Raw genomic sequence first — 23,877 nt, forward strand, 5'->3', positions numbered from 1 at the left:
GACAACACTTTTATTTAACTTCCACTTATATCTGTGGATGGTATTTCACCACGAGTTTTGAGAGAATGTGCTAGGGAACTGACAGTGCCTTTGACCTGGCTTTTCAATGAAAGTCAGGCTGCAGGAAAGGTGCACATGGAAGGGAAGGAAAGTAAGATAGTGCCATTGCATAAGGGTGGTAACAGACTGAAAGTGTCTAATTATATGCCAGTTTGTGTGTCATCAGTAGTTAGTAAGATCTTGGAGAAAGTAGTGAAGGACCGTATACAGCATTGGGCAGATGAGGGTAATGTTATCTATGAGAATGAACATGGATTTGTGAAGGGGCGTTCTTGTTTTAGCAATAAACTAGTCTTTAATGATAAAGTTACAAGAGCATTAGATGAGAGAAAGGCATATACTGCCATTTTCTTAGACTTAGCAAAGGCATTTGACAGGGTGATATATCAGCTTAAATAAGCTGATATTTAAGTTGCAGCACATGGATCTGGATGTCAGATTGGTCAACTGGATTCAGGATTGGCTGTCCAATAGGTATCAGAGAGTTGTGTACGGTGGGACAGTTTCAAGGAAGTAGAGGTTACAAGTGGGGTCCCACAGGGCTCAGTACTGGGACCTATATTGTTTAACCTGTATATCAATGGCATTGTCAGTGGATTGCAAGGGGATATTCAGTTGTTTGCAGATGATGCAAAGCTGGGATGGATTATTAGTAATAATGCAGATGCAGCAGCCCTGCAAGAGGATTAGAATAAGCTAGATAGATGGGCAAATGAATGGGGGAGTTTCAGTTTAATGGCAGCAAAATGTAAGGTCTTGAGGTTTAGGAAACATTGATGGGATACTGCAGGAAGAAGGGGAGACAAGAGATCTGGGGTTGATGATTGATGATTATAAGGGGACATATTGCAAAGGTGGTGAAGGTAACACAGGATTGCTGCAATAATGAGAAGGATGCTGACCTGCAGAGATAAAACAGTTATCATTCCCTTGTATAAGACCCTGATCAGACCACACTTGGACTATTGTTCTCAGATATGGTCTCCAGGATTTAAAGAGGATAAATTAACTGTAGAAAGGGCACAAAGGCAGATAACAAAGTTTCAGGACTGAACAATGATAGTTATGAGGATCGGCTGAGGGTGTGGACTGCAGAGTTTGGTGGATAGAAGAAGGAGAGATGACATGATTGAGACTTTTAAACTGTTGAAAGGTGGTTACAGGGTTGACACTGGTTAGTTCTTTTGCTTGGTTGAACAGTGGTAAGGAGTGATGACAAGAGGCCATCCCTGGAAGTTACGAAAGGAAACTGTGAGCAAGAGTGTGAGGAGTAGTTTCTTTGCATGGAGGGTGGTTGAACCATGGAATGCATTGCCTGATGGAGTGGTGAGAACGAGAACGGTCAATTGGTTTAAGGAGTGGTATGATAGACTTTGTGTTTCTTAGGGGGGGGACATCCCCCCCCGATGAGTCTTGATAGACTTCTTAGGAAGGACCTCCCATGATGAGTCTTTTGACACCATGGAGGCCTGAATAATAATAATCTCTTCTTATCACATACTGGAAAATTTTCTGCTGTATTTATCCTATAAGAATACCATATTCATTTATATCTATTACATTTCTGCTTTTTCTGCTACTTACTATACAACATGCGTCCTTCAATGTACCTCATAATCAATCAACATTTTATAGTTGTGATATTTTGATTACTTTTCTTTGTACTTTCTCCACTGTTTCCACAGTTCTTGAAAATCCAGGTGACAGAGTTGTACACAATGGAATATAACAGTGTTTCTCAACCTGTGGTCCACGACGATGGGACAGGTGGTCTGCAGGCAGACTTAATTAAATAAATAATTAAATTAATTAAATAAATATATATTACTTGTTTCGGTTTTGAAAAAATGTGAGATTTAATATCCCCTTAATTTAAATAAATATATATTTTTTAATTATCCAAACAGAACAAATTAAAAATGAATAAGTAAGTAAAAATTACTGAAATCAAATGGAAACTTAAAAAAACCAATAGATAGTATCAGAATGTTCAAAGGCAGAAGCAATAAAACTACATTGTTGTTCATTTCACCCCTCTTTTATTATTCGTCATTCTGCTATTAAATTTGTAGCGGCAGAATGATGAATAATAAAAGAGGGGTGAAGTGAACTACAATATAGTTTTATTGTTTCCGCCTTCCCTTGCTATTTTGTCAGATTTGAAGTGAACATGTGTTATCCATATTTCAACCAATTGCTTGTTGTTTATTGATTTTTATTATTGAAGGTTTCCATATTTCAACTAAGGCTCAACTAAATAAAACTTCAACTAAATTTCAACTAAATTAAAAAAATAGTCAATTTTGGGCCATTCACCTTAAAAAATAATAGTCGGTTAAGGGGTTATAAAATGAGTTTAAGGGGAAATTTCAGAAATTTTTATTTATTTTGGTAGACAACTTTTATCGCTCTTCTTATTTTAAAGTCTAACCAAGTATTTTAACCCCTAGATGTCGGGAAAAAAAAAGCCAAAGAAGTTATCTGGTGCACAAAACAGGAAAAGACAATTCGAATGAGAATTGGCTGGATCGCTGGATAACTTTTTAACTTCAGGACCACATAAAAAACGAAGAACAGAAAGTTCTGATGAATCAAATACTCCGTGTAGCTCTACTACAGAAAAAAAAGAAGGCACAAGATAACTATGAAGAAACAAATGTTACATATGAAAATGAAACTGGCCTGACTGGACTGTCTACAGAAGTTCCAGCAGAAGAAATATTGGATTCCGATTCAGCGAAACCTGAAACTTCAAATTTTACTTTAAATTTTAATGTTAATGATCCAAGTACTTGGCCAAATCATATAACTACCAAAGTTAGAGATTGTTTAGTTGAACACTGCCCACATCATGTAGTTAATAAAGAATTTCCCTAAGATGAATCTGGCCGCAAGTTTTCCGATTCATACTATTATCGAACTTTAGCAAAGGGAGAAAAATTTTTACGAAGTTATTCAGTTTATTCAGAATCGCGAAATTTGGTTTTCTGTTATTATTGTAAAAGATTTGGTAGTCAAAATTCCCAACTTACTAATGAATAAGATTGTAACGATTGGCAACATTTGAGTCATATACTAAAAATACATGAGACAAGTTCCGTGCACATTAAAAACTGTTCAAAATACAGTGAACTTAAAATGTCGTTGGTTAAGAAATGCATTATTGATTGCACACAACAAAGATTATACGAAACTGAGAAAAAATATTGGCAATCTGTTATAGAATGGTTAATTTACATAATACAATATTTATCGAGACAGTGTATAGCTTTTAGAGGTTCTTCACAAAAACGTTTTGATAATGATAACGACAATTTTTTAAAGTTAATAGAAACTGTTGCTAAATTTGATTCGATAATGGCAGAACATTTGCATTGCATCTAAACATCATAAAAAAGGAACATTGCTCATTATTTAGGTGATAAAATACAAAATAATATCATTCGTATAATTTCTGAAACTATAAAACAAAAAATTTTAGAAATAGTTAAAGAGGCGAAATATTATTCATTAATTCTTGACACTACTCTGGATATAAGCCACACAGAACAATTATCTATTATTATTAGATTTGTTAATCAAAATAAAGATGCAAATATAGCAGAAATTCATGAACATTTTTGGGGATTTCAATCTGTAGAAGATACCACTGGGCAAGGACTATTTGAATTTATAAAAAATTATTGAATATTAACATTTCGGATTTATGTGGCATATTTGAACTGTTATCATAAGCTTGGCTTATGATAACAGTTCAAACAGTTCAAATATGCGAGGCAAACATAATGGACTGCAGAAAAAAATCCTTGAAATAAATTCAATGGCTTTTTTTATTCTGTGTGTTGCTCATTCATTAAATTTGGTAGTTAATGATATCCTGTAGCTAAGATATCCTGTGAAACTGTTAATTTTTGGGGGTAATACAGGAAATATAATTATTTTTCAATATCTGTGAAGTGTTGGGCTATATTAAAAAAAAAAAATTCGTGTTTTAAATTTAAAACCACTTTCTGCTACTAGGTGGGAAAGTAGAGTAGAAGCAATAAAGCCACTTAAAAATAATATGAAGGAAATTTTCCGGCGCTTTCTGATATTACGGAAGATGAAACTAAAGATATTGATTGTAGAGTTCAGTCAGACATCTTAATTTAAGATTTATTTGTTTAAATTTATTTGCTCTGTTCATGTTTATGAAATCTTAAGTCTCGTAAATGTTGCAAGCAAAATAATGCAGAATCCAACATTTGATATAGGAAAAATTACAGAAAATCTTGATTATGCTATACAAGAATTAAATACTCGCCAAACAGACCAATATTTTGAAAATATTATTAGAACTACAAAAGAAGTAGCAAACGATCTTAATACTGATCCTATTTTTCAAGACATTCGCAAAATAACAAAAACAAAAATGTTTGGTTACGAAGCATGATCCTAAAGGAGGGCGCTAGTGGGTCAAGCACTACGAACGTGTTTTGAAGAGCTCCTGATTCAGATAGGTTTTACTAGGAATAATTAAGTATATATGCGTAATTGTTTAAGTAAGAGCGGCTGTAAACGTTGTACGCTACCGATATTATTAGTGTGGGGTTTTTTTTCTTGCTTAAACTAAATACGAAAACGTTAATATTAGACCTAGTAACCTGCAGAGAAAAAAAAAAAAAATGGCGGCGGCATTGTCATTCCATGATTTTAATTTGGATTTCAGTCGGTTCGTTAAGTGTGAGGTCTGTTAGATGTATTCCTTCGATTACATAAATGATTTGTGGATGTTTAGTGCGGATGGAAGAAGGGTGTGTGCGAAATGTGACCTGAACGAGGAATTGATGAATGCGAATATGAAGTTGATGACAGAAAGTGCTAGTACCGATTGTGTCGCGAGTGCACGTTTGAAAGAGAAGGATGGCGAGAAACACGGGCGAAAAAATGTTAAAAAATCAGGAAAAAAGAAAAAGAGCGATTTGACAACTGTAACGGATGTTAAAAGGGACGAAAGTGAGGCGGAAAGAAACGAAATTGAGAGAACGAATGAAAGTAGAAATGGCATGGTGCAGAAATCGCAAGTAAAAAAAATCGAAAGAATGAATGATAGCGAAAAAAGAATGACTGATGGCGAAAGTTGGACGCATGTTGGAACGAAAGTACTGAACCAAAGAAAGATGAATGACAGTAAAAGTGTGAAGAATGATAGCGAAAGTTGGATGCATGTTAGTCCGAAATTACGGAAACAAAGAAAGATATGTGAGAGTGAAAGTGAGAAGAATGATAGTGAAAGTTGGACGTATGTTGGACCAAAAGTACGGAAACAAAGAAGGATGAATGAGAGGGAAAGTGAGAAGAGGGGGTCAAGAGTTAGAAAGTTAGAAAGATTTAATGATTGAGTGAATGTGTCGCGAGGTTCAGAAGGTGAATTGGATTGGATGAAGCAAGAAATGAAATGGATGCGGAATGAAATTAAGAGAATTCAGGTCAAAACTATAAATAAATCATGATGGCATGAAAGAGTTAACAAAAGATGAGCGAGTGGCGTTGTATGGCGACTCCATTATTAAAGGTGTGCTAGAGGATAAAATACACAAGGTATGTTTTCCAGGCGGTAAAATGAGTAGAGTGATTGAGGCATTGAATATGAGGCGGGAACGAGCAAAAGACTTAATTGTATTAATTGGTACGAATGATTTGAGAGAGAACAAAGAGCATGTCAAAATGAATGTCAGGAGACTGCTTGGAAAGATAAAGGAGAATAGTGTGACAGGAAGGGTGGTCAGTGTGTTGCCTAGGTATGATTGTGGTGAAATGAGGAGGAGAGCAAGGATTATGAATGATATTCTGGCTGAAATGTGTGAGGAGATGGGAGTACAGTTTGTTAATGTGTGGAATGAGTTTGAGGGACGAAGTGAGCTGTATGGGAGCGATGGACTGCATTTGAGTGGTTATGGTGTGAGTCGCTTGGAGAGACTGCTGCTGGAAGGTAGAGAAGTGAATAGAGAGAATGAATCAGATCGAGAGGGGAGTGATGTGGAAGAGAAGGAGAGTAAGACATGAGAGATTGAAGGAGTGGAAATGAATGTGGAAGTGAGTGGTATGAGTATAGAAAATGAGAGAATGGGTGTGCAAGAGGAGCAGGGAAATGGGGAGGCTCAGGGTGGACAGGGATACACAGCGTGAGAAAGGTGGATGCTCCAAGAGGAGGTGAGAGAATGTGTAGGCAGGAAAGTAATGGGATGATCAGGGATCAAAAGGAAACAGATGGAATTGCAAAGGGTTCCAAAATGAAGAAGCAGAAAGGGAAATGGCCCCAGTCCAGCATGGGGAGATCACATCGAGTGAGTGGTATCAGTGGAACTAGCTGTAGATCCAGAAATGAGTTGTTGTGTTTGTATACCAATGCTAGAAGTATAAGAAACAAGGCAGATGAAATGGTTGCACTAATTACGTCTGTGCAACCAGAGATTGTCAGAATAAGTGAGACATGGTTAGATGAGGACAACATCCTGACAGGAATAGAGATGGAAAGGTATGATGTGTTTCGTGAGGATAGAAGGGGTAAAAAGGGAGGGGGAGTGCTATTGATGATAGAGAAAGAGTTATGTCCATACAAGGTAGAGATGCAAGAGGGAAATGGGGCCAGTGGTTTTGAGGCAGTATGGTGTGAGATAGAGGTGAATAGAATCATATACTTGGTGGGATGTTGTTATAGACCTGGTAATGTGGATGGTGGTGATAGTGAAATGTATAGTCAAATAAGCCAAGCAAATAAGAAAAGGGTGATCATTATGGGTGATTTTAATTATGGCAATATAGACTGGAATGAAGAGATAGCAACTGGAAGTAAAGAAAATGAGTTTCTTGAGTTTTTGAGGGATAACTACCTCAGACAGTATGTAACAGAGGGCACAAGAGGATTAAGGGTCTTGGATTTGGTCATCTCATCGGAGGATGTAATTATCAATGAGGAATCAAATCATCCACCAATTGGTGAAAGTGACCATGAGGTGATTACTTGGGTGGTTGCCAGCAGTGCAAGGACCCCTGTGAAAAAAAGGTATATGTGGAACTACAAGGGGGATGATTATGAAGAGCTCAGGAGACAGCTTGCAGGTGTAGCATGGAATGAGGAGTTAGCTGGAAAAGAGATCAATGCAGCTTGGGGGATTTTCAAAAAATATTTAGTGGATGCAATGTCTAAATGTATACCACGGGTGAGAAGGTTAAATAAGTTAGGTGTGAGATGGATGAATAAAGAGATTAAGCATGCAATACAGAGAAAAGGGCATTGTGGAGGCAGCATAAGAGAAGTGGAAGTAACCAATTTCATGAGTTCTACAAAGACCAGGCAAGGAGAATGACTTGGTTGGTGAGAGTAGCTAAAGAGAGGTAAGAACAACAGTTAGCTAATGAAGCTAAAGAGAGGTATGAACAACAGTTAGCTAATGAAGCTAAAAAGAATCCTAGGGAGTTCTTTCGATATGTAGCCAGCAAAAGAAAGAATGATTATGGAAGGATGACATTGATTGGAGGAAATGGTATAAAGAGAGCTGTTGCAGAATGTGTGGTGGAGATACTTAATGAGCAGTTCATAAAGATCTTTCAATCTTGTGAATGTGACTTCATGGAGAGATTAAGAGCAGTTGATGATGGGGAGGAGAGACTGACTGTAAGTGAGCAAGAGGTGTTTGGGGAGTTGAGTAAACTAGATGTAAATAAGGCTGTGGGACTTGATAATATATCACCGCGTATTCTGAAGGAATGTGCCAGAGAGTTGACACCTGCCTTGACATATTTTTTTAATACGAGTCTTGCACTTGGTCATGTCCCTAAAGAGTGGAAGGAGGGCAAGATTGTGCCACTTCATAAAGGAGGTGATCGAACTCAAGCATCAAACTATAGGCCTATCTGTGTGTCAGATGTTGTGGTTAAGTTGTTGGAGAAGCTTGTGAGAACTAGAATCCAGAGTTGGGTTGACAACAATGGTATAATCTTTGATGGACAGCATGGATTTGCTAAAGGGAGGTCGTGTTTTAGTAATCTACTTACTTATTACAATAAAGTGACTGCTTCCTTGGACAGAGGAGAAGGATACACAGTAATATACTTGGATTTCGCAAAAGCTTTTGATAGAGTACCTCATGATAAGTTGACAGTCAAACTAGAGCAGATGGGGTTGGAAATTAGATTAGTGCATTGGATTGGAGACTGGCTATCTGATAGGTATGAACAAGTTGTGTATGGGGGTGCAATATCCAGGAAAAGGAAAGTCACTAGTGGAGTGCCTCAGGGATCTGTTTTAGGGCCATTACTATTTAACTTGTATATTAATGATATTGGCGAAGATTTGGATGGAGATATTCAGTTGTTTGCAGATGATGCAAAGTTGGGACGAACCATAAAGAGTAGTGAAGATGTTGTGGCCTTGCAAGAAGACTTGAATAAATTGAGTGATTGGGCAAGCAAATGGGGATGTGAGTTCAATGTTGCAAAATGTAAGGTTTTAAAATTTGGAAAACAAAGATGGGATGCAGAATTTATGCTTGGTGAGAATATATTGTTGGAAGTAGAGGAAATAAGAGATCTGCGAGTGATAGTGGATAAGGATCTAAAATTTAGGGGACACATCGCCAAAATTGTGAAGACAACACAAAGACTTCTGGGAATGATGAGGAGGACACTGACGTGTAGAAGTAGGGAGATTCTTGTTCCATTGTATAAGGCTTTGATTAGGCCACACATGGACTATAGTGCCCAGATTTGGTCACCTGGTTTTCAGAAGGATGAAGAGATGTTGGAAAGGGTCGAAAGGCGACTGACTAAGGTAGTTTCTGACCTCTGGAATGTCGAGTATGAGGAAAGATTGAAAAGATGTAATTTGCAGAGTCTAGTGGAGAGAAGGAAGAGGGGAGATATGATAGAGACCTACAAGTTGGTAAGGGGTTGTTATAGGATCAGTGGTGGAGAAGTTCTACAGCGAATAGTGGGAGATCAGGGGAGAACCAGAGGTCATCCCTGGAAACTGTATAAAGAGGGTGTGAGTAGGGGAGTGAGAGGCAGGTTTTTTTCGTGCAGAGTTGTGAATGATTGGAATGCCTTGCCTGAGAGTGTGGTGTCTGCAAGGAGTTTGAATGTGTTTAAGACCCGGTATGATGAGATGTGTGTGAGATAAAAGGACCTCCTAGATGAGTCTTTGACTCCATGAGGTCTTGTTTAATAATAATAATAATAATAATAATAATAATAATAAACAAAATTTTAAAATAAATTTTGTTGTCGCAATTTTAGACACGACAATAATTTCAGTCACGGAAAGATTCATACTCTTAAAACAACATACACAAACAATCACACCATCACCCTTCTCAACAATATGGTATCTTAAAAACACTAACCCATAGAGCTAGAGCAATATGTTCCAATGACATTGCTTTCACTGCTGAACTTTCTCACCTACGTCAAACCTTCTTAATCAGTGGTTATAATCCCCACAAAATAGATAACATACTAAATGCTACCCATAAATCCCCTCCATCTACCACAGAAGACTACAACAAAACCATCACCATCCCATACATTAAAGGCACATCTGAAAAGATATCTAGGGTGCTTAACAAACACCAACTATGCACAGTATTTAAACCTTATATAAAATTAGCAACTCTCATCCGTTCACCTAAGGACAAATGCACTCCTTTATCACATCCAGGTGTCTATGAAGTGCCCTGTTCTAGCCATCAAGCCTACTACGGACAGACAGGAAGAAATGTGGACATCTGCCTCAGTGAACACAAAAAATATATCCGACACTTTCGCTATGGTAAGTCGGGTCTGGCAGACCATGCTTTGGCTACCCCTACACACAGGATCAATTGGAAAGAAACAAAAGTAATGCACAGAAGCTTCTACAAGTCAGAGATGTTGTTCCTGGAATCAACAGAAGCCTTAAAACATACTCCAAACCTTAACAAGTATGGCTGTATAAATCTACCAAAGATTTGGGAGACAGTCATCCTAAGACCAAATTAATATTTTTTAATTTATATTTTTTCAATTTGAATTTTTTTTTTTTTTAACCTAGATGACGCCATATTAGGACTTTAGTCTTGTGTTGCACGCTGCAATCACTTATACTAGCCCCCACTGTTACACCGGATTGTGGTTGTCTTACATTTGTAACAAACTTTGTGTTGTGTGCTCTGAAGATGCTGGATATAATACCAGCGAAATATTAGCTTTAAGTTAATAAATAGTTATTTTCTTAACCATCTGTGTTCTTATTATACCGTGAAACCTATTACAACATAGCAAGGACTTTAAAGTTATAAGAGACATTAGCAAATTAAAAGATTGCAGCAATGAAGATTTAATAAAACATTGTAAAGATCTGTACTTAAAACTGAGCAACAATCAAGACGACAATCGTCATATTGATAGTATGACTTTATTTGAGGAATTAAAAACTTTGCAATGTTTTATTAAAAAAGAGTCGGCTCCTCAGAATGTTTTAAATTATACATACGAAAATAAATTAACCGACACGTTTCCAAATACTGTGAATGAAATGCATATTTATTTAACATTACCAATATTCGTAGCATCAAGGGAAAGAAGTTTCTCAAAACTGACACTAATAAAAAATTATTTGCAGCCAACAATGTCTGGAGAGCATCTAATGGATTTATCAATTATATCAATTGAAAATAATATTATGGATTCATTAGACATTAAAGATATTAAAAACTTTGTGGCAGCAAAAGCAAGATGGATAAATATGTAAAATATCTACATTTTTCCTAATTGTTATATAGTTAAAAGCATATCTCCAAATTATCTTTGTTATGTAATAGTAATAATATTTCTTTTTATATTAAAATAAAAGTAATTTTTGTTTATATATATATATTCTGTTGTATTTACATATTAACGAAATAAACATTTTTGAAAAGTTTTATTAAAAATTCCCTATTATTGAATTTTAGTGATTACAATGTTCTACTATTGTTAAATAAAATTGATTTTTATTTAACAATAGTAGAACATTGTCAACTCGGTCAAGTTACTAAGGAGTGGAAGGAGGGCGAGATTGTCCACTTCATAAAGGAGGTGATCGAACTCAAACATCAAACTATAGGCCTATCTGTGTGTCAGGTGTTGTGGTTAAGTTGTTGGAGAAGCTTGTGAGAACTAGGATCCAGAGTTGGGTAGACAACAATGGTATAATCTTTGATGGACAGCATGGACTTACTAAAGAGAGGTCATGTTTTAGTAATCTACTTACTTATTACAATAAAATGACTGCTTCCTTGGACAGAGGAGAAGGATACACAGTAATATACTAGGATTTTGCAAAAGCTTTTGATAGAGTACCTCATGATAAGTTGACAGTCAAACTAGAGCAGATGCGGTTGGATATTAGATTAGTGCATTGGATTGGAGACTGGCTATCTGATAGGTATGAACAAGTTGTGTATGGGGGTGCAATATCCAGGAAAAGGAAAGTCACTAGTGGAGTGCCTCAGGGGTCTGTTTTAGGGCTATTACTGTTTAACTTGTATATTAATGATATTGGTGAAGATTTTGAATGGAGATATTCAGTTATTTGTAGATGATGCAAAGTTGGGATGAGCCATGAAGAGTAGTGAAGATGTAGTGGCCTTACAAGAAGACTTGAATAAATTGAGTGATTGGGCACGGAAATGGAGATGTGAATTCAATGTTGCAAAATGTAAGGTTATAAAATTTGGAAAACAAAGATGGGATGCAGAATTTATGCTTGGTGAGGATATAATGTCGGAGGTGGAGGAAATATGAGATCTTGGGGTGATAGTGGATAAGGATCTAAAATTTAGGGGACACATAGCCAAAATTGTGAAGACAACACAAAGGCTTCTAGGAATGATGCAGAGGACACTGACATGTAGAAGTAAGGAGATTCTTGTTCCGTTGTATAAGGCTTTGATTAGGCCACACATGGACTTTTGTGCCCAGATTTGGTCACCTGGTTTTCGGAAGGATGAAGAGATGTTGGAAAGGGGTCCAAAGACGAGTGACTTAGGTAGTTTCTGACCTCTGGAATGTCGAGCATGAGGAAAGATTGAGAAGATGTAATTTGCAGAGTCTGGTGGACAGGAGGAAGAGGGGAGATATGATAGAGACCTACAAGTTGGTAAGGGGTTGTTATAGGATCAATGTTGGAGTAGTTCTACAGAAAATAGTGGGAGATCAGGGGAGAACCAGAGGTCATCACTGGAAACTGTATAAAGCAGGTGTGAGTAGGGAGTGAGAGGCAGGTTTTTTTTTTGTGCAGAGTTGTAAATGATTGGAATGCCTTGTCTGAGAGTGTAGTGTCTGCAAGAAGTTTGAGTGTGTTTAAGACATGGTATGATGAGCTGTGTGTGTGATAAAGGGACTTTCCAGATGAATCTTTGACTCCATGAGGTCTTGGGGGTAATAATAATAAACTGTTTTGTACTTTTAACAAAGTAAAATTTTTTGGCAAAAATTTTTCATGGAAACTTATTTAAGGGGGGCACTGAAAAAGCTTTGCACAAGGGTGCCTCCTACCCACGGCATGGCACTGCCAACTACTAACCACGCTCAGACATGCTTAACTTTTTGTGTGAGCCATTAGTAGTAGAGACTCTATACTGATCGACCAACCTTTGCTGGCACTTGATTATAAAATAAGTGAGTAAATAACTAAGACAAGTCTTCTTAATTACTAATATATATCATATTATTTTCACCCAAATGATATATATCATTTGGAATACAGGAATGGTAATTCAATAATTCAATTACTATTTCTATTGTAATCATCTTAGTATTATCTTCAGACACCAAAGTTATTCTTTCTTTTACTATTTGGATAATAAAGGATCTCCCTAGTGTTCCTTTGTTCCTGTATTGTTTCTTCTAATCATTCTAATAATTGTTATAATAAATGCTATTTATGCATGTGCCTAACGAGAGTTCACTTAGGAAAATATATGTTTCTGACAAGGGATTACTAGAGTTGAATAGAGGATTTTTGTCTTTTATGGATTCTACCTGATCATTAATGAGACCCAACAGTTCAAAACAGTTGTCAGGCCAGTGAAACCTAAAATCACTAATAAAAGGTGAATATATTGATTCCTGGAATGAATTCATGTCTTTTAAGTAGTGCAAACGAAGGCAACTTCACTCCTATGCTGAAGGTTATATTCTCATAAGCTCTCAGGAAAATATGAATCTGGCTATAATAATAATGGAAATATCCTTTTTAAAATATCTAAGAAATGCCTTACTTTTCTGGCCTATACTTTAGAACTGCTCTCAGATCCTATTACTTTCGTTTTGCCTCCATATCATCATCATCTTATCATGAAGTTCCAGGTAATATTTGATGCTATTTAAATTTTGTAATTGTTAACCAACTACTATTGAACTGCATATAAAAATTCAAGAGCATATACTGTTTTCACAATAAGTTACACAATATATTCATTTAAATGGCTTTATCTAATTTTAACTATTTGTGAAACTAGTTTATCATAAAATACCTTACCTTAATAATCTAGTCTGCTGTCGCTTTCTAATAGAAGGATTAGTCTCAAAGGAATGAGGCCTTTTTCGTTTCTTTGCTGTAGCAATTGCTGCTGCTGCAGCCATACCTACGGGCCCTGTTAAGATCACAATTTCTTACTTTTGTATTGTTAAAAAATTAAGAAAAAACTGTATATTCAAGGAAAAGCAGGAGGAAAAGACCTATTTTATAGAAAGTTCCCCCTCACCCTCCTGCTTCTCTAATTTTTTAGTTGTTCATGCTTAATTTAGCTTAAATAAAAAAAAAAAAGATTTACACAGAGAGAGAGAGAGAGAACACTATTAGCCTATATTCCACCAGAAATAAGCATAAATCATTAGGTTCTTTTTTTTTACATATTTGGTAATGTTTATCACTCCTTAGAAAGAACTTTACAGACTACCATATTCTTAAGTGAATACATGTATAATTTGATTTAAAATTAGAATCTATGCTCCTAAAGCTATCAGCTAATGCCTTTTATTCCCCTATAGGCAGTAGGCAAAGCCATTTAGCGAGGCCTAACTTTTGTGAGACTGAGGAGGGGGGGGACATCTTAATTTCCACTAACAGTCAATTAGAGACAGCTGGCCAACAACTATCACTAATTTTAAGTGGTATCCAGTAAAGAGACAGCTGACAAGTGTGCTGCCATCTGGTGGTCACTAATTCTAATACAATATTTCTAATGTCTGAAATGGTGTGGGTTCTACAGTCAATTTTCTTGAGTTTACAGGATGAAAACCTGAGTTTCCAGGAGGAAAAAACCCACTTACTAATGCCTGAGATTAACTAATCTGGGAACTGGGCAGTCTAGTGCTGTAGATAGCATATGCCACTTCCACTGGGCTACACAGGCACTGCTCCTAAAGATTGCTTTATATAATAGTAACTGCTGTTACTGTAAGTAACTGTACAGTACTAATAGTAACTGTACTAATCACTCTTCTTACAAAAATCCTTTAAGGTCCAAATTCAAGGAAATTTGGAAACTTAAGAACCAAAGCACTTTGAATACAGCAAAAATAGTCAGAAAGCATAATTTTTATTCTCCTCCTCCAGTGAAATCTATAGAAGTGTCTATAGATTTCACTGTAGAAAGAATAACAGCTGGCTTTTGGCTTATTTTAGTAAATACTTTAAGACCAAGAGTTCACTTATGGAAAATACACCTCTCCGACACTTCAAGTTCCTTTGTAATGAATGAGAGTTTTTGCTCTCTTAAGGTTTCTGCCTGCTCTGAGGAGAACCAACCGGTGTTCAAAACAGCTGTCAAGCCAGTGAAACCTTATCAAAATGGGCCAATAGAAGGCAAATATATGGATATTTGGGAAAGCGATCATGACTTCTATAAGGTCTGTGCTAGGGCAACTCGTAAATGCCGGCAAGTGTATTCCAGTAAGCTCTCTGGTCAAATTTCATATGAAACTTTTGTGGTTTCTACATTTGGCTTTGAAATAAATCTGGATTTAATATCCACTTGATTTATATAATAGCACAGTATTTATTGATATCAACACACTGTTCCTTCTAGCCATTTTGATTTGTCTCTTCTAACAGCCTTCTTCACATCATTGCATTTCGTTCTATACTGCTCATCCATTTCCATAGATCTCTCTCTCTCTCTCTCTTAATCTTTAATGTTCTTTTTTCTTGAAAAAAAAAAAAAAAAGAGCATTAAAGAGTTTGTTCCAAGAGTTTGAGCAAAAAAGAGACTGTTCCACTGCTCTCTTGACTGCAGATACCACTTTGCTGTTTCTATCTTCCAGTTCCTTTTCTGTAATGGATTTCAGTTCTTTCTCAAGCACCTTCCTATATTCTTTCCCTGTGCTTTCCTCACTCATTGCCCTCATCTCTCTCTCTCTCTCTCTCTCTGACTATGAAACTGTGCCTTCACTTGTTGCTTAAGTTTCAGCTTGATATTGTCAATCACTAAGCAATGATCTAATTCCATGTCTGCTCTTTGAAATGTTTGACATCGCTGAACTCATGTGGCCTTATGAGTATCATGGCTAGTATATCTTCCTTATGAGTATCATGGCTAGTATATTCTTCATTCTTCCATCAGGTGACCACCATGCTGCAGTCTTTTTGCTGGAATTTTGTGTTGCAAATTACTATATAATGATTCAAAGGAGACTCAAGCTGTCTTTCTTCTCTTTCATTGCTTTCTCCAAATCCATATTTGCCCATTATTCTTTATTTTCCCATTTGATTGTCCTTTCCAATCTCATCTAATGATTAATATAATCTTTCTTTAGTAGCAATTTCAAGAGTATTTCCAAGTTGTTGTAGAATAACTATATTTCTTCTTTAATACTTTCTGAAGTAGGCAGAGAGACCTGGACCACTGTGATGTTAAAACGTCTTGCTGCAAATTTTGCCATTACTGTTCTTTCATTTACTGTTTGTGTACTAATAACACTCTCTTCCTCTTTCACTAAGAAGAAATCCAACTCTTGCTTCATGTTTTATACCATTGCCAGACCAGCTGATTCTTCCAGCTTTCATCTCTCCCAACTCACTCTCCAGCACATCTCTGCAATCCAAGAATCTCACATCAGTATCACTCCATCTCCTTGCAAAGCAAGTCTAGCATTCCAGAAGCCCATAAAGTAAGGGTATGCCACATTCCTACTGAAAGCATGTCTCTCGCTAGTTTTTATCTTATTGGACTTCTTTCTGTAGCTGCCTTGTTGATCCAACCCTGATTACATTGTTGGATATATGGACCTTGTTCATTCAGGTGATATCCGAGCCAGCATGTTGCACTTTTCCTTTGTTCTTCCAAATTGCACCAGATTTCAATTCTGTTTGTTTTTAAAGCCAGTGCATTGACACTCATCTGACCAACCTTAATGGTTCTTTCAGCCACCTCTAACATGGAAAACAGATGCTGTTTACAACCACTCACTAGGGATCAGACATCGCTTTTGCCTTGGTCCACAGGAGGTATTTCATTTTTACTTCTACCACTCATATCTGAGAAGCATTCCTATCTGCCACCAGGATACATGTCCTCTATGCATCAGCCTTCTTCTTATACATCAGTGATATTCTGTTGATAATTTCCAATCCTATTTATAGATTTGTTAATGATCTAACAGATAGATAGACAGAAAAATAGATTTGACAGTATACTCTCTTCCTCTTTATCACGTTCAAAAGCTCATAAGTGCTTAAATGACTGAAGTTTCAAGACTTTCTATGACCAATGCCTTAAATACTGATCTTCTAGCAATTCTTAAGTGGGGTGAAGATAACTTAGTAAATTTTAATGCTGCCAAAACACAATCCTGTCTTATTTCTTAAAGAAATACCATGTCTCACTCTCTTTCACTTTTAATAATATTCAGCTCACCAACCAAGATCAGTTTTCTTTTCTTGGGTTGACTTTCAAATACAGTCAATTCTGGCATAAATACGTTATATCTATTGTCTTTTCAGCATCTAAAAAGCTGGTATTCTTATTTTTTTTTTCTAAATATTACTAATTCCTAAATATTATAAACTCCTAACACTTTATAAATCCAAAACCTCAATCAGATTGCTTTGTTGTATTCACGAGAGAGAGAGAGAGAGAGATTCGCTTAAGAGATGACCCCCCCCATTCACTCCTTGCTTTCCCATAGATGCTCTGTTTCTATATTATGTCTTTTCTATAGATAATGAACACCAACAGATGCTGGTTAACATCTATGTATGGTCTGGCTCCAAATTCACTGTACCAACTTATTATCCACTTCTTTCATTCCATATACCTCTGTGCTTTGGAACAATCTTCCATAATACATTTTCCACAATGAATACAATTTTCAATTATTCAAGAAAGACATTAACAAGTTTCTGTCTCTCTCTCTCTCTCTTGCTAAGCACTTGCCAACACTTGTTACTGTCATGTTATAGGCTTTGAGACCTCTTGCACGTGTATGTGAAATTCATTATACATATTAAAAAAAATATATATATATACAGGTATCCCTCGATTAATGGTTAATTAATCTCTCAATGTTACCGCATATATCAAAATCGCATTAATCAAATCTAATAATCAATGATAAAAATCACAATTGCACATAGGTGCAATTCGTCCATGATCGATTACTGTATTAATAATTCATTTTAAATGGTACTCTTCTAGGAAAAATAAAAATTGAATGCAAATTAAATGTTTAATAAATACTTGTATCTACATTATTTACTACAATTTTTTTATCAAAAGAAGTTATCAAGAGTTGTTTGAACAGTTTTAGCTTTTTTCTTATCGGCATAAATTCTATGATAACAAGCAAAATGACTCTCCAGACCTCGGCAAACAAACAATACAACATAAAGAAAAACACTGCAAATATAATACATGATGATACAAATTAAGTGGATATTGAATCCAACATTAATGTATATTCAACATTATTAGCCGAATATAGAAACTACAAGAGTTTCGTGCCGAATATATAGAAACTAAAAGTTTCGGCAGATGCAAGCATAAGAAACCTTATGGGCAACTCGTAGTAAAGGTGGAGTAAGCTCCAGATCACTTTCCTTAGTGATCTGGAGCTTACTCCACCATTTCCATAATGTAAAGCACATCTCCTAGAGGACATGTATAATAAATAAGCAGAGGCATAGTGAGGCTATGGCCAATGTGGCCCTGGACACAGGCACTAATTTTACATAGGTGCAAAAATTGAGATTTTTAAAGTTTTTTTTTTTAGAACGGCGCAATTTTCTTTCCTGGCCATAGGCGCCAAAATTCCTCACGACGTCTCTGTAAATAAGCCTTTGGCTCTCTATTTCAGTAATACATGATGGTTTATTTATTTTCAGTTACAATCTAGAAATTATTGAACAATCGGAGGTCGCGGTATCTCTCAGATACAATTTACTGTCAAATATCACAAACCTTTACTCAAATTAACGGGATATTAAATCCCGCATAGTTTTAAAACCGAATAAGAAACTCAAAGATCGGAATCAGAGAGTTTCTTGCTGAATATAGTAAACTATAAAGTATCGGCGACACTAGCGTTAGCCAATGCAAGTGATCCTAGTACGTAGTACAATACCGGGCAACTCGTTGCAAAGGTGGAGGAAGTTCAGATCGCTATTCATAGGTATTTTCCATAATGTAAAAACACACTTCCTAGGAAATGTATGCTGTTATTACATTATGGAGGGAGGTCACTACCCAGACCGGTTTCAGCCTTTTTTGAGGCTTCATCAGTGAGTAGCTAGACCTAATACCAAAGTGTATAGCGAAAAGAACTTATGTACTCTGCGAACGAGTTTTCCAAACAGGTGCAACCATTAAGTTACTTAAGTATAAAGAGCTAATAAGCTTCATTTCGGCAATGAAAACATTACTCAAATTAAGGGGATATTAAATCCCGCATAATTTTAAAACCGAATAAGAAACTCAAAGATCGGAATCGGAGAGTTTCTTGCCGAATATAGTAAACTATAAAGTATCGGCGACACTAGCGTTAGCCAATGCAAGTGATCCTAGTATGTAGTACAATACCGGGCAACTCGTTGCAAAAGTGGAGGAAGTTCAGATCGCTATTCTTAGGTATTTTCCATAATGTAAAAACACATTTCCTAGGAAATGTATGCTGTTATTAAATTATGGAGGGAGGTCACTACCCAGATCGGTTATACACTTTGGTATTTGGTGTGCAACTTAATGGTTGCACCTGTTTGTAAAACTCGTTCACAGAGTACATAAGTTCTTTTCGCTATACACTTTGGTATTAGGTCTAGCTACTCACTGATGAAGCCTCAAAAAAGGCTGAAACCAGTCTGGGTAGTGACGCCGATACTTTATAGTTTACTATATTCGGCAAGAAACTCTCTGATTCCGATCTTTGAGTTTCTTATTCGGTTTTAAAACTATGCGGGATTTAATATCCCCTTAATTTGAGTAATGTTTTCATTGCCGAAATGAAGCTTATTAGCTCTTTATACTTAAATTAAACAAACCTTTACATAACATGTGTTAAACCATACTGTGTTAAAGCAAAAAACAGTGCAGAATTTCACTCGTAACATATGAATGCACAGTTACTCATGACCTCCAAGCTATACACTGAATTGTGTAAGAATATTTATATTAAACATTCTGCATGTATCTGTCAGATCAGTTGCGAGCTCTGCAGGATTAAAGGTGCGTTAATCAAAACTCTTGCTGCATATATCAAAGGATTGCCACAATTAATTTCGCTGCGTTAAGCAAGGGATACCTGTACACCTAAACCTCTTTTTATGTGAATTTTTTTTAAGCAAATTTGGAGTTATGCGAATTGGGAGATCAAAAATAATTTTTTTTAGACAATTTTTATTCACTTTTAAGCGACCAACCTAAAGTTTAAGTTAGAAAAAAAATCCGTAATTCAAGAAAATTCTAAGAATTTTGTAGAATTGCATTCTAAATTATAGAAAATTCTGAGATTTTTTTTTTTTTCATTCTCGTTTCAATTAAGAAAATTCTAAATTCTTACGAATTTCATTTATTGGGCATTCCCCGAATTAAATAACTGACTGCACATAAAAAAGCAGTTCTTAGCAGTTTGAATTTGGTGTTTGAGTAGACAAAATAGTTACTGCATTTTTTGCATTTTTCAGTGAAATCAAAATCAAAATTGCGTTATAAAATTAATAATTTTGCCAAGAAACAATAAATGGTAAGCTATATGTAATTTTCAAACTTCATTTCATTAACCGAAGATTTTAATCCAGCCCTCAAATGATGTTGCCAAAAAAAAAAAAAAAAAAAAAAAAAAGGAAAGGAAAGCCGTTTCCTTGGATATAAAAATTCAAATTTTAGATCGTCTTCAAACTGGGGAAGGTGCAACGGCTGTGGGTAAGCATTTTGGAGTCCATGAATCAACTGTCAAATCTATAAAAAAAAAAAAAAAATGAAGAGGTTATTAGAAAAGCGGTATGTTCTGGTACAAAATTGAGTGCGAAATTATTATCATACACAAGAGATGTTGTTCTACAAAAGGTTGAAAAAGCTTTAGTGATGTGGATAGAAGATAATGTACAAAAGAATGCCAGTTGACAGAAATTTTATCAAGCAATCAGCATTGAGATTTTATGAACAGATTAAAAAACTGCAGCCAGATACTTCATCTCAATCGAGGAAAAAATATGAATTTCATGCAAGCAATGGTTAGCTGGCTAAGTTTATTAAAAGACATGCTCTTCATAATATAAAAATTAAAGGTGAAACGGCTTCTGCTGATGAAACAGCTGCTAAAGTATTTCCACAAAAACTTGCTAAAATAATTGAAGATGGAGGTTATACTCATGAACAAGTTTGGAATATGGATAAAACCAGCCTTTTCTGGAAAAAAATGCCAAACAGAACTTACGTATCAAAAATGCAAAGCAGCAAAGGATCGCATAACACTCCTATTTTGTTCGAACGCTTTAGGAGATCGGATGTTAAAACCACTGCTCATAAATCGATCATTAAGACCACAGCCAATGAAAGGCATAGATTTTCAAAAATTGCCAGTTCATTGGATGGCCAACAAAAAAGCTTGGGTGACCATTGATATTTTCACTGAGTGGTTCCACAAACATTTTGTGCCAGAAGTTAAGATGCTATTTGAATGACAAGGGTCTCAAATTTAAAGTGCTTTTGATTCTTGATAATGCACCCGTCATTCTGCCATAGAACACCCAAATGTGCAATTTTTTTTTCTGCTGCCCAATACCACATCATTGCTACAACCTCTAGATCAGGGTATAATTGCGATTTCTAAAACATATTATGTGATGAACATTTCAGTACGTTTTGAACAAGCTAAATGATGATGAAACACTGTCAGTTATGGATGTGTGGAAAAAATTTTCAATTATGGATTGTATTATTATTATTATTATAACTCCAAGGAGTCGATAGACTCATTGAGGGAGACCCTAACATCATGTCAAGAACAACTATTCGACATTCACACAGTATCTATCATACCTTGCCTTGAACTCATTCACAGTCATGGCACCCACAACGGACTCTGGCAGCTTATTCCACTCATTTATCACTCTAAAAGTAAAAAACCTAGCTCTAACACCCTTGCTAACCACACTCTTACCCAGCTTCCATGGATGGCCCCTAGTCCTCCCACCACAATCCTATTCTCAAAAATATCTTCTGAATTAATCTTATAGAAACCCTTCAGTAATTTGAATGTCTCAATCATATCACCCCTTTTTCACCTATCAACCCATTTCTGCAGCTCACAAATCTTCAACCTGTTCTCATAAGGTTCATTCCATAGTCCTGCTATTATCTTGGTCACTTTTCTCTGGATCCTCTCCACCTCCTCCCCATCAAGAAGAAACCCTGGCACCTATATCTGGGCACAGTAGTCTAGATGGGATATTATCAAGGCTCGATACAGAAGAATAATAACCTGTTTGTCTCTGCTTGTTAAAGTATTGATCGGGTTCGATTATCGTTATCTGAATTGAGACCAGAAACTATGAATGCAATGCATGTTGGAAAGCTATTTGGCCAGCATGTGTTAAAGAGAATGCTCCTGTTCCCTTCAATCATACTGCAGAATTCCCAAATATAATAAGTTTGGCGTGTGAAATTGGCAGAGAATGATTCGATGATCTTACGTCAGTAGATATCGAAGAACTGTTAATTGATAAACCTCTTAGCGAAGACGAAATAGTGGAGATTGTTTCTGAGACTCCTGAAAGCGAAGAAGTTAGTGATAATGATCAAGATAATCCTACTTTTACTGCTGATATTATTAAAGAAGGTCTTAAACTGGCCAGTAATTTAGGCAATTATTTTGCCTGACATGATCCAAATGAAGACCGTGCTAGGAAGTTTTCAAGTGAGCTTAATTAAGTTGTTAATGTCATCATACAGAGAATTATATTGCGACTTATCCAAAGCATCAACACAGCGATTAATAACTGAGTTCATGCCTAAAACTACTGAAACAACCATTGGTACTTTTGTTCAAGACATGACAAGAAGAATTCCACAAGTTGAGGTGGAAGTCGATGACGATAATACCATATCTAGTAGTTCATTCCACTGTTCATTCCACAGTCTCACGAAAATGAAAGCTTTCACGTTTATTGTCAGAAACTGATAGCAAATAACATAATTTTTTTATAGAATCCTTAATAAACAACTGAAATGAATATGTTTTTTTTAAAGTTATTAAAATTCATTATATGTGTGTGTTCTCCATGAAATGTAAATAAAAATCTTATGATCCTAATGAATTTAATGTTTGTTTTTTTTCATTATTTTCCTTATATTTCAGGTTTGGAACTAATCTTCACTTTTTCTATGGAGTCAGTAGTTCTTTTTACGCCAATTCTATTTACACGTAATTTTTAGGAACGTATCTATCGCCTAAAAAGAGGTTTAGGTGTATATGTGTGTGTGTATATATATATATATAGATATATATTAAAGATTCTCAATAGGTTGCATAATTCAACTCAATTCTACCAAATTTGGAATATAATAGTTTTTATGTTACTTCAGATGACGAGAAGAGCATCAATAATGAATGCTGTGATAGTGAGATGTCAAAAGAGAGGCTTGGAACATGTGGATGCTTGGAGTACATATGAGGATAGAAAAGAGAGAGAGATGGACTGCATTTGAATGAGGAAGGCTGTAGGCATCTGGAGACAATGTTGTTCTAAGGGGCAAGTGATAGAATTAGTGCTAGAGTTGTCATGGTGGATGGAAGCAGGGATAGCTTCTTGTAGGAATAGACACTTGGAAGATGAGGAATATATGGTGTTGTTGATGTTACGTGCCATACAGTCATTTTCAAGTATTGTGATCTTGTGCACAAAGGTTCTACATCCCACTTGGCTCTTGTTCTTTCTTTCAGTAATCGTAAGTTCAAGTTCGTAAGTTCTTTCATGTTGTCCATCCCAATCTTTTTTGGTCTTCTTCTTCTTCTCATTCCTTCAATATACTGCCACATAACTGTCTTTCCACTTGATTTATCAGCTTGCATAATATGTCCAAAGTACATCAACTTCTGTTTAGTAATCATTGCCTACAAGGAGCATTATGTCTTTATACTCTTTAAAACTTTCTTATTGGTTATTCTTGCAGTCCATGGGATTCTTAACAGTTTCCTCCACACCCATAATTCAAATGAATCAATTCATTTTCTGTCTTTCTTCTTAATATTCAGCTTTCACATCCATAGATCACTAGTGGAAATACCATTGCTTGGAGAATCCAAACTTTCCTGGCCTAA

At 35.9% G+C, this 23,877-nt stretch overlaps 1 protein-coding gene across 1 annotated transcript in view; it reads right to left on the reverse strand.

Annotated features, from left to right (window-relative positions):
• The window catches only part of LOC150101944 (DNA-binding protein P3A2-like), a 158,319-nt gene extending 134,652 nt beyond the window's left edge, over window positions 1–23,667 (reverse strand). The window contains exons 1-2 of the mRNA XM_090399939.1: window positions 23,382–23,667; window positions 13,601–13,715 (exon numbers count right to left, since the gene is read on the reverse strand). Of these exons, the coding sequence (XP_090256065.1) occupies window positions 13,601–13,715; window positions 23,382–23,667 (401 nt within the window). The remainder of the gene's footprint in view (window positions 1–13,600; window positions 13,716–23,381) is intronic.
• Between the last annotated feature and the right edge of the window lie 210 nt (window positions 23,668–23,877).

Source organism: Typopeltis vanoorti, chromosome 11 (assembly GCF_054136105.1).
Source record: "Typopeltis vanoorti isolate ZY-2024b chromosome 11, IOZ_Tvanoo_1.0, whole genome shotgun sequence".
Lineage (NCBI taxonomy): Eukaryota > Metazoa > Arthropoda > Arachnida > Uropygi > Thelyphonidae > Typopeltis > Typopeltis vanoorti.